Below are 12,513 nucleotides of genomic sequence, written 5' to 3'. Positions count from 1 at the left end.
TTGTTTGTTGACTTTGGTATATACTTATATATGAAAGTGATAACTAGTTTTGTGAAATTATGGAGAAAATTTAGTGTGAATTCTGTGCAAATTAATGAAAAGAAAGAAAAAAATATCTGCCACAATAATAAATGACAGTTCCCTCAGGCATAGGCCGATATGCATTTTTTGTATCAACAAGGAAAAATTTTACATCAGTTATTTTTAATCTGGAAAACACTCAATATTTTTTGCTTCACTTTTGTGGAGTATCACAATACAATAAATCTCATACACATTCTCCCAATATCACGAGCAGTAACATTGGGGAGATTTCCCTTTAAAACTGAATTCTTCATCTAATATATAAAGCTGAATGTGTGTGTGTGTGTGTGTGTGTGTGTGTGTGTGTGTGTGTGTGTGTGTGTGTGTGTGTGTGTGTGTGTGTGTGTGTATATGTCCGGGATTGGCATCTGCACCGTCACAGCTACAGCCACAAAATTCTGCACACTCACACGTCTGGACCCCGAGAGCGTCATAGGCTATATTGTGAGGCGAAATTTTAACCCCTATCTACATAATGGGGAAAAAGTTAAACGAAAAGTGTATCCGCACCATCGCATTTACAATCACGAAATTTTGGACAGACACCTCATGTGACCCAGGGAACGTCGTGGACTATGTTTTGACAGGAAAATTTAACCCCGCGCTTTACGTTACTCTCCAAAAAACATGCCTCCATTAAAGTAAATGGAGCCTGGAACTACAGGTTATTAGTAAGCGCTGTGATTGGTTGCTATAGGAACAAAAGACATTCATAGTATAAGAAGCTTATATGTGAGGAAATAAGATGTCGGTGGGGAGACGGATAGAGAGAGCCAGACGGGGAAAGAGCCAGATGGGGAAAGAGCCAGACGGGGAAAGAGCCAGACGGGGAAAGAGCCAGACGGGGAAAGAGCCAGACGGGGAAAGATCCAGACGGGGAAAGAGCCAGACGGTCATGCAGACAGACACAGAGACAGACAAAGATAGATGGGGAAAGACACAGACCTTGATATAGACAGACGGGGAAAGAGACAGAGAAATAGAGACAAAGACAGGCAGACAGGGAAAGAGACAGACAGGAAAAAACACAAAGACGGGGAGACAGACGGGGAAAGAGACAGACCTAGAAAGAGACAGATGGGGAAAGAAACAGAGAGATAGAGACAGACATAAAAAGAGACAGGCAGACGGGGAAAGAGCCAGACCTGGAAAGAGCCAGACCTGGAAAGAGACAGACCTGGAAAGAGACAGACGGAGCACATTACTTGGCCAATTTAGTTAAATCTGTGGTGTTGAAATAAATGTTATGAAATGCTTCTATTAGCTTAGTTTTTGCCTTTTAATAATTACATTTCTATCTATTTGTTTTGTGGTTTTTGTGTGCAGAATACATTTTTGTTAATACATTCTATTTTGTTACCAACAGTTATTAACCCGGGCGAAGCCGGGTAGTACAGCTAGTACACAATAAAAGTTGTTGACTTTGCATTCTACTATTACATATTGGTAAAAGATATTAATCTATTTGAGCTATGACCTATTTTTCATACAGATATGGAGCCAGTAACAACAGAAAGGACTGTCTATGTCCAAACCACAAGATAAAAAATATTCTAGAAAAAGAGGAGATATTAGTAATTGCAGATGATTGTGTAACTATAGGCATTGGGCATGGCTAGTTAAATAGGGCAATGGATCATTTAGTTCTTGGATCTCAATCACTTCTTTATAGTCTTTATTAATGTTGAATATTGTTTCCATGCTTTGTATTTGCTGGATGGAATCAGGTTCTGGCATTCTGTTCGGTGAATCATACGTCCATACCCTATTTATACATGCAGGATTGCCAAGCTATCCTTTGGGATGGAAGTCATTTTTAAGTCTGCATTTTTATACAGAGATTTAATAGTTTCCTAATGAAAAAGAGCAGTTAAAGGGAATCTGTCACCAGGTTTTTGCCACCTAATCTGAGAGCAGCATAATGTAGGTGCAGAGACCCTGATTCCGGTTGTGTGTCACCTATTGGCCTGTCTAGCGTAATTTATATAAAATCACTTTTTAAATCAGCAGGAGATTATCACTACAGGACTAAGTAATCCTGCTGCCAGATAGTCTAAGCACGCCCTCACCACTCATTGGCAACTTTCTGTTTATACACAGTAAACACAGAAAGCTGCCAATCAGTGGCATGGGCGGGGTTATACAAAACTAAGTATTCACATCGCTGCTAGATCTGCAGCAGAGAAAACAATGATTTTATCAAAACTACACAAAGCAGTCCAGAAAACGAAACACCAATGGAATCAGGATCTTTGCCCCTACATCATGCTGCTCCCACATAAGGAAGCAAAAAACAGTTGACAGATTCCCTTTAAATAGAAGAGGCTATTAATAACTTATAACATGTCCTTATAAATTAACCCAATATTTACGGGCAGCATATTAGCATATGCCAGTAAAGCAGGCAGATGAAAAAAACAGTAGCTATTATACGAGAGGCATACTAAGAAGAAATACAGTGGACTAATAAGCTCTCTCACCAGTAATGGACCACCATGGTACATACACGCAGATACAACAGCAGCTGTCAATCACTAGTGATGAGGAGTGTAATGCTGGACTCAAGAATTAAGCAGAGTCATAACTAGGAGTTTGCTGTATTCTTTCTTAGTTGCTGATAAATGAATAGCAAAATATTTTCGTGCCCTTTTGGTATTATAATCTGATGACAGACTGCTTTATGTATGGGAAGAAATTATTGCCAAAAACCTAAGAAAATAATACAGGCAATGGGTGCAAGTGAAAGGAGCAATAGATCAAGTATTTACATGGAGCTTAATATACAGTTTGTTAAAGGGAACCTGTCAAGGGGATTTGCCCTATAATATAGTAACAGCGCTTTATATCAGCCTCCTAATATATTTAATTGATCCCCATATTATACCTAAGCATTGCTGCAGCTTGGGTAAAAATGATGTTTAAAGGGAACCTGTCACCACTTTTTTGGCATATAAGCTGCGGCCACCACCACCTAACGGTCGCGCGGTTGGCCATATAGTAGTCGCCGTTGTCAGATGCTGGCGCTTCCTCTTTTGGCCATCTTTGTCCTCTTTCTGAAGCCTGTGTGCATGACGCGGCTACGTCATACACACTCGCCGGTCCTGCGCAGGACCTGAATGCCGGCGAGTGTGGATGACGTCGGACGCGTCATGCACCGCGGCTAGAGAAGGAGGAAAACAAAGATGGCCAAAAGAGGTGGCGCCGGCACCGGAGAACGGAAACGCCCATATGGCCAACCGCACGACCATTAGGTAAGTATTATAAAGTGTTTTTTATGTTTTCACATCGGTCTGGGCTCTTATATACAGCATTCTAACATGCTGTATATAAGAGCCCGGTGATGGTGGTGGCCGCAGCTTATAGGCCGAAAAAACGGTGACAGGTTCCCTTTAACCCTGGCTGTTTTGTGTCTGGATTAGTCTGTGATTGCTGTCACTTATTTAAGCAGTGCACTATTATCACTCCCACAGCGTTGTGACAGACATCCCAGAATAGACAGAAAAAGCACTGAGGAGAAGAGGGCTGACTGCGGCCCTGTGCACACGCTGCATTGTTTGCGTATTTTTCGGGTGCAATTTTGGTCTCAAAACACAATTAATTTCCTTCCCCAGCAAAGTCTATGAGATTTCATTTTTGCTGTGCATACACTGCAGTTTTTTTGGCTGCGTGTTTGTGGTGACCACAAAGATGCAGCATGTCAATTCTTTATACGTTTTTTGGCCAGCGTTTATGAGCCCTTTTAGTCAACAGATTTTACTTAACAAACGCATTGGGCAAAAACGCAGTAAAAAACGTATCAAAACGCATGCGTTTTTTGGATAGGTTTTTGACAAAAACGCTACGTCTTTGTGGTCACCACAAAGATGCAGCATGCGCACATAGCCTTCTACTCCTGGCATGTCAACGCTGGCATGTCAGTCACGTCACTGAGGGTGTGATACTAGCGCACTGCTTGGATGAGTGACAGCAGTCCCAGACAAAAGGCCGGTTTACACGCAACGACATCTAACTAACGAGATGTCGTTGGGGTCACGGAATTCGTGAGACACGTATGAGCGACCGCTAACGATCAAAAATACTCACCTTATCGTTGACACGTCGCTTATTTCCATAAAATCGTTGCTGGTTCAGGACGCAGGTTGTTCGTCATTCCTGAGGCAGCACACATCGCTATGTGTGACACACCGGGAACGACGAACAACACCGTACCTGCGTCCTCCGGCAACGAGGTGGACGTGACTTTCCTGCGGCTGCTCTCCGCCCCTCCGCTTCTATTGTACTCCTGCCGTGTGACGTTGATGTGACGCCGCACGAACCGCCCCCTTAGAAAAGAAGCTGTTCGCCGGCCACAGCGACGTTGCTAGGAAGGTAAGTCCGTGTGATGGGTACTAGTGATTTTGTACGCCCCGAGGTAGCGAATTGCCGGTGACGCAAAAACGACGAGGGCGGGTGCGATCGGCAGCGACATCACTAGCGATGTCGCTGCGTGTAAACCGGCCTTTAGTCCAGGCACAAGTGAGGGAAGAATACACAACATTTTTACACAAAGTGCAGCGACCCTTAGGTATTAGAAGGGGCTGAACAAAAATATTATTGGAAGGGTGATAAAGCGCTGCAAATACATGTTTCTTTAAAGGCATCTCCAGTATAAGATCCTATTTTTCCTACTCTTTGTTTGTATTATCATTCTTAAAATTATTTTTTAACTGACAAGAAACATACCTGTTGTCCCTCTCAGGAACCTCCTTTATAGCGATCCTGACTTGGTTACTGAGATCTCGTCCAGCGTAAACCACTCCATGCGTACCTTTACCCAAAATCGCTCTGTCACCATTTTCATCATATTCATAATCAAACTATAGAAAAAAAAATAAATCACAGCTTGTTAAAATGCTTAATAATTACAGATCATTCATTTATACATGTGTTTAGATCATCAGCATATGATGACACAAGCTAGCTTATGCCCCTAGGAAAGAATCTGGCCAAAAAAAATGAGATCTGTACACCGTAATTTCTTCTTAGTAAGAAATAATTTATAAGGGTTGATCAAGCTTATCACAACAGTCTGAAGTCACTCTATATGACTGCAGACTTGTGAATCCTCACATTGCGCAGAGTGTGAATTGTGAGGAGTCTCCATTGCTGGTGGTGAGACCAAACGATCATGTGACCGCAAGTATGCCATATGCATACTCTCAGCCACATCCCAACTAGACATTCGTGGCCTTGATCAATTCACTTGAAAAACCCCTTAAAAACACTTTTTATGGCTTTATGTTAATAAAGCCAATGTTTTTCATCTAATTAAAAAGGTCTACAATTTTCTTCAGTTGTTCTTTGTGTTTCAATTTCACACTATTTTTTAGATCTTTGCTTACTGTTGATGATTAGAGGTTAGAGACACTTCAATCTGCATACAGACCTGGAAACTCAGCCTCATATAATAGTCCCATAGGCGCATACAATAGCTTGCTAAAGGGATTGATCAGGATTAAGATATTGATGACCTATCCTTAAAATAGGTAATCACTATCAGATGGGTGGGGTCCAACACTCCATTCCCCCACCTCTCTGTTGTTTGCGGGTTACAAGGTCACAAGACTAAAAGAGTGTACAGAATCGGGACAAAGAGTGTCATAGTAAGATAGCAGTGCACTGACTTCCAGAGCGTCTCCATCAAAATCCACTTCATCTGTGTTTTTTCCATGTTCTTCTGTGATGCTATTCACCATATCAAAAAACCTAAAAGGCACAATAGATTGACATCATATGAAAATCTGTCAAGAATATTCAGTTCAGGAAGTTTGGTTTATTTTTTAATAGTCAGTTTTTGTTCTTCACACAGAAAAAAAAGCATATGCAAAAACATACAACTATCCAAAGTTAAAGAGGTTGTCCATAACTTTAACATTAATGGCCTAACCTTAGGCGGGCTTTGCACGTTGCGACATCGCAAGCCGATGCTGCGATGTCGCACGCGATAGTCCCCGCACCTGTCGCAGGTACGATATCTTGTGATAGCTGGCGTAGCAAAAATTATCGCTACGCCAGCTTCACATGCACTCACCTGCCCTGCGACCTTCGCTGTGGCCGGCGAACCGCCTCCTTCCTTGGGGGGTTGGTCGTGCGGCGTCATAGCGACGTCACACGGCAGGCGGCCAATAGCGGCGGAAGGGCGGAGATGAGCAGGATGTAAACGTCCCGCCCACCTCCTTCCTTCTGCATAGACGCTGGCGGCAGGTAAGCTGATGTTCCTCGCTCCTGCGGCGTTATACACAGCGATGTGTGCTGCCGCAGGAGCGAGGAACTACATCGTACCTGTCGCGGCAGCATAATTATGAAAAAGTCAGAGCCTGCAACGATGATACGATAACGACGCTTTTGCGCTCGTTAATCGTATTATCTAGCATTTACACACTACGATGTCGAAAGTGACGCCGGAAGTGCGTCACTTTCGATTTGACCTTACCGACATCGCACGTGCGATGTTGCAACGTGCAAAGCCGCCCTTAAAATAGGTCATCAATGTCTGATGGGCTGGGGTCTGAAACCTCGACGATCAGCTGTTCTTGGTGCCAATGCCAGCAGCAGGCAGCTGGAAATGCTCAGTTCCAGAACTCCCCTGTCGACGAAGGTGCAGTACCTGGACGTGGCCTCTATCAGAATATGGAGAAGTCTCGGAACTGAGCATTTCCGACTGCGTGCTGCCGCCGCCGCTGTTATGAATACCAGCTGATCGGCAGGGGTGATATTTATGACCGATCCTAAGCATAGGCCATCAATGTAAAATTAGTGGACACCCTCTTTAATGAAATAAAATGTTACTTCAATATCTAAATGCTTATTATACATATTGATCAAGTGAGAATACATCAAATGGTATCCCAAAGTTAATGATGCTTACAAACAGAATTTCAAGATAACAAGATGTATTGGCCAAGGAAAGGCAATAGATATTGTAGTACTAATGTAATAGTAAATTAAGTAAATATGTTTCTGGCCATGAAAATATTGCACATACTTTTTACAGTGAAGTTCTGAGCAGAAGTAGATCTGGAAGTCGTCAGAGTTGTGCATCACATACAGAAAACAGCTCCTTTCTTCAAACTTTGAGATGCTGAGAGAGTTAGAAGCCAGTTTTAGATTCATGAGTTATGATTAATTTACAGAAATTTTAAATAGAAGCAACCAGAGCAATGAAATATCTGCAAACATGCAACCAAAATTCTAACTTTTCATATAATTCATTCACCAACTAATAGAACAAATTTATAATACGTGTAACTTTACACATTTCATTAAAAACACATAATACTAAACATGACTTACAAGAAATAAAGTAATAAAGTGGAGAGGAGGGGGTACGTTAACTATATCTACACAGTATGTAGCCAAATTATTATTAAAAAGGTGGTCATTTTTGTTAGCTACCAGTTGAAAGGATTTTTTCTGCTCACTCACTCACGCACATAAAAAACATACCTTACACCTCTTATGGAAGAGGGTCCGAAATTCCACTCATGAAATCCTTTCTACAACGAATGAAAACAAATACACAATTAAACAAGGGGAAAACATAAAACTAATCTATTCATCCAAAAATAGCATAAAAATATTTATCAAGGACATAATAAATAGGGATGATCGAATACCTCAAATATTCGGCTTCGCGAATATCCGACGAATAGGTCACCACTATGCGAATATTCTATGCACAATGTAAGTCTATGGGAGGCCCGAATAGTTGTTATTCGGGTTTCCCATAGACTTACACTGCGCATAGAATATTCGCAAATAGTCGAATAGCGGCGACCTATTCGGCAAATATTCACGAAGCCAAATATTTGAGGTATTCGATCATCCCTAATAATAACATGTGGATATAGATCAAAAAGCTTATCGAAAAGTTGTTCTGGGTGATTGTGTGTAATGATAATTTAGTAATTAAAACTCAAGTTTCAGTTTTTTCAGTGGTCCATTACTTGCAAGTAATACATGACATGGAGATTATTCAGATTTCAGTCTATTTTAAATTATATAAACTTCTACACAATTAAAACGGATTATATTTGAATTTTTATTTTACAATTTATATGTCATCTTATATTTTATTCCACATAATTACCTTATCATCAGGGAGCACATGCCAAATGGAAATAGTTTTCTCATCTGCTTCACTGTTGATGGATAGATAGGATGGCTGATAAATCTTAGTAGGTTCCAGGATCAAGACCTAGTTAAAATTAAGAAGCAATGATAGAAAAATATATAAAATGGTATTTGGCTACAAGTAATGGACACTTCTTGTTTGTTACAAGGAGAGCACACTGAAATGAAGGATTGAAAATTGCTAGATGCAAATTACTTTCCTCAAATAAGAATGGATTGTGGAAAAGGGGATCCCACCATTAGTAGTAACCTATGTGATTAGCTTTCGTTGGTTCCCATTAAAAAAAATAAAGAGGGTTAAGACCGATACACATTAGGCCAACGTCGACCAAACATGCCGTCATAAACATGCTCGGCTGATAGGCTTACATGAATGGGGCCTGTCAACTATGATGTGTTCGACATTTTCAGCATATCATTCAAATGGATTGTTAATAATACAAAAAAACCTAAATTTTTCTATCAAACAAATAACCTAAACGTACCGGAAATCGTACAACAGATATATCTGTATTTGTCGATTCAACTAGAAAATCCATCCAAAAATCAACAAGCTCTTGTTTGGATACAGGCTTTTCCACGTTTGGTTTCCTAAATTTTTGATAAATCAAAATGGTCTCCACCACAGAATTCAAGTACCTAAGCAGGAATAAATACCATTATTGACTTTATGACTCTGTTGTTAGAACTAATTAGCAAATGTTTTCTTGTGCTCATATTTAAAGGGACCCTGTCAAGTCCCCTTACTGTCCACCACTAGTATGTATGCAGCTCAGCATATGCTAATGAACAAAATTAGAAGGTAAAAAACTCCAGCACCAGCAAAAAAAAATGTAAAAATTTTATTGAAGCATAATTAAAAAGCTCATGACAAAAATTGTTGGGGCGGGTACAGAGCAAAGAAACGTCAACGCGTTTCAAGCAAAAAAAGGCTCTTAATCATTGCTTGAGGAGGCACGGTGGCTCAGTGGTTAGCACTGCAGTCTTGCAGCGCTGAGGTCCTGGGTTCAAATCCTATCAAGGACAACATCTACAAGGAGTTTGTATGTTCTCCCCGTGTTTGCGTCGGTTTCCTCCGGGTACTCCGGTTTCCTCCCACACTCCAAAGACATACAGATAGGAACTCTAGATTGTGAGTCCCAATGGGGACAGTGTTGCCAATGTATGTAAAGCGCTGTGGAATTAATAGCGCTATATAAATGAATAAAATTATTATTATTATTGCTTCAATAAGATTTTTACATTTTATTTATTGGTGCTGGATTTTTTCACCTTCTAATTTTGTTCACCTGCGAGCCGAAGCACGTTGTCCATGCACCACTACACTTAATTTTCTCCAGTGAGCTGTGCATCGCTCCTTTTTATACGCTAATGAAGCAGGACTAGTCCTGCACAGCATCTCTTGTCCCAGACTAGTCATGCCTTGAATTCTGTAATCACGTCTTCATGAGTGTGTGCAATGCCAGAATAGTTATGGTAGTCCAGCAAACGCAGTATGCCAGACACACTTTGCGCTAGCAAACACACAACCTTCAACCCAGAATGACAAAGGAGGAGGTGAGAACGATTGAATAAAAGGAACCTCTCACCACCTTGCTGAACCAGAAGACATGGCCTCCCATATTCCCTGGCAATAGCTGACACTAGAGGACCAGGCGACCTGGAACCATATAACTGCTGGGAGCGACAGCACCTCGCCTCCCAGCAATATCACAACCTGAAGTGAGTCTCTTAGAATGCAAAACATGGCGAAAGCAAGCACCTGCACTAACTCCACCCTCGGGAGGCGACACGCCACACCTCATGGCCAGTGAGGGGTGATAGAAGAGAGAGCTGGAGTATGCCCATGAGTGCAAGTAACTCGCTTGGGTGCAGATATATGAGAAGAATTAACCCCCTGATCCCCAGAGACCTGCCATGATGTCCACTAACATGCAAACCACCAGACCTGAAAGTGTGATTGACAGGTTTTATGCACGCCCCTTTATGATAAGACCGGCTGCACATCACAAATGGGCACTATATTCCCAATGGTCCTACCATGATGAGGACTGAATAAATGCTAACAATCACACATGGAGATGTGATTAGAGGATCCTAGACAAGACTAGTCTGGGAGAGGAGGTATCCTGCCAGATTAGTTCTACCTCACTAGCATATGTGAAATACTGGAATAGAAATGCATTTTTAGAAATCTGCAATAATAGTAAATTACATAAAAGATTTATCAAAATAAAGTAATCAGAATACATACCACTATAGTAATGATTAGGTATAGTCAGGGGACCTGATACCTTTGAAGTATAGGTATATTTCAATCTATAATACATGGACTTACGGTAATATGAAAATGCTAAAACCAAAAGTCAGATTATTGACATTTCTTCATGCAGGAATTAATTAATGATAGGCCTTAAAATAACATTATCATTGATAAACCTCAACTGAGCACGATACAGCAGGCTTTGTATATTGACGGTGATCCTATGTTAATGTATGATGACAAATCACTGATTTACACGCAGAGCATCATTTACAATAATTTGATGAGTCACTTTATAAAACAACAATGAATCAAAAAAAGTAAATGTTTTGTAATTTTTCTTATAAAACGGTTCCCCTCTTGTAATACAAAGCGACAGCTCAAATCAAAGATTTGCAGAAAAAAAATTGTGCCTTGCAGCATCACACACTGTGTTATAAAGCATTATTTCAATGAGAGAATATGGTTCCTCATGGCTGCAACATACTAGAGACTACCTAGTATTCACCAGACACTCTTTGTGCCACCATGAAGGGTCTACAAGCAAACATACAAGTTGAAGGGCAGTCTGGAACCAGATAAGATCACATATAAAACGGTAACTTACCAAGCTGGTGTCTTCATCTTAAAGAGTTTTTCTGCTGCCTGGATTACTTTAGTGAGATCGTTTGCTAATACACTAGCTCCCATATAATATCCAACATCCCAGTAACTCTGAAGTTTCTCAAGGCATCCCTTTTTACCCAGCAAACTGCTAATTTTCACCCCTGTTTGAAGAGAAAAGATAAAATCAATTTATCACCAACAAGTTACTATAGAATAAGGATGGATGTATGAGAAGCTAATGCAAAGCTACTGAGGAAGCTAGTGCGAAACACGCATCAGGGGTGCTCCTGGTGGCTCATACTGTATGATGTACTTAAGGAGGTTCATATTTCTATATCCCTTGGTTTTGATTTTTCTACCTGCAGGTTTTGCATGGCAGCCTTGTGCTCCCCATTTTTTCTCCATTGTGAGACTACTCCGATTGCACCTTATGGAGGAGCACAGCAGGCACTTGCACTTTATTTGTAAAATCATAATTCCGACTTCCTGTTCCTGTCCTGGCTGAGGTGGAAGCTTAGAGGAGAATCTCCTGCTACCCCTCACAGAAACCGACTAAAAACAGACCCCCCGGACGAGCCACCAAACAGAGAGCAGCACAGGAGGTTACCTAAAGCAGACAGCTATGGAAAGGTACCTCCTGAGAAGCTCTGGGAGCGGTGAGTCAGCCTGGAGAAGCTTTGATATGGACAGGGGAGAAGATAAGATAATGGCGCCGAGCCTGATGGGGGAGGAGCCTGAACGCATGGTGAGAGACACAGAAAAGCAAACACAGAGCTGGAAGGGGAGAGATAAGGGAGATATGAGCTAGGAGACAGAAGATAAGGAAGATATGAGCGAGGAGTCACAGGAGGACACAGCAGGAGAGAGGTGGATGCAGGGGACTGATGATGGTGGATCACAATGGGAGGATGAAGGAGATATGGAGGCAGAGGGGAGAGAAGATGCAGACAAAGCAGGGCAGCTCAGAGACACAGCAGTGTTGGAGGATGAAACTGACAAACAGCACAGGGAGATTAATCCCACTCAGACTCACAGGAAGTCAAATGCAAGAATTCATAGTACCCCTTCCAAAGGAAACAAAAAGCAGCCTACTACACCAACATCACAAGCCTGCAAGTTATTGGGGGATGGAGGTGGTGGCCCAGTCCAGACAAAGAGAACTAAGAAAACAGCACCACCTGCAGGCCAAGACAAGTACACACAAAAGCTTAATGTGGACTATAAAAAACTGGCTGAAGAAGTGACATCACACTTGTCAAAAGAGGTTAAAGTGGCTATTGAGGCAGCCATACAAACATCATTAGCTAATATGCAAAAACAGATAAATGCCCATGCCTCTAGACTGGCAGAATCAGAGCAGAGAATATCTGACTCCGAGGAGACAATAC

The 12,513-nt window shown here is 41.5% G+C and overlaps 1 protein-coding gene across 1 annotated transcript in view; it reads right to left on the bottom strand.

Moving 5' to 3' along the window:
- Nucleotides 1-12,513, bottom strand: part of MAP3K5 (mitogen-activated protein kinase kinase kinase 5) — a 245,508-nt gene that overhangs the window by 66,649 nt on the left and 166,346 nt on the right. The window contains exons 9-15 of the mRNA XM_075339839.1: nt 11,127-11,286; nt 8,742-8,895; nt 8,213-8,320; nt 7,570-7,619; nt 7,109-7,204; nt 5,748-5,829; nt 4,807-4,940 (exon numbers count right to left, since the gene is read on the bottom strand). Coding sequence (XP_075195954.1) covers nt 4,807-4,940; nt 5,748-5,829; nt 7,109-7,204; nt 7,570-7,619; nt 8,213-8,320; nt 8,742-8,895; nt 11,127-11,286 — 784 coding nt within the window. The remainder of the gene's footprint in view (nt 1-4,806; nt 4,941-5,747; nt 5,830-7,108; nt 7,205-7,569; nt 7,620-8,212; nt 8,321-8,741; nt 8,896-11,126; nt 11,287-12,513) is intronic.

This window comes from Anomaloglossus baeobatrachus, chromosome 3 (genome assembly GCF_048569485.1).
Source record: "Anomaloglossus baeobatrachus isolate aAnoBae1 chromosome 3, aAnoBae1.hap1, whole genome shotgun sequence".
In the NCBI taxonomy this organism is placed as follows: Eukaryota; Metazoa; Chordata; class Amphibia; order Anura; family Aromobatidae; genus Anomaloglossus; species Anomaloglossus baeobatrachus.
Note: the sequence above shows the minus strand (reverse complement) of the source record. Positions and strands in the feature narration are given on the sequence as shown.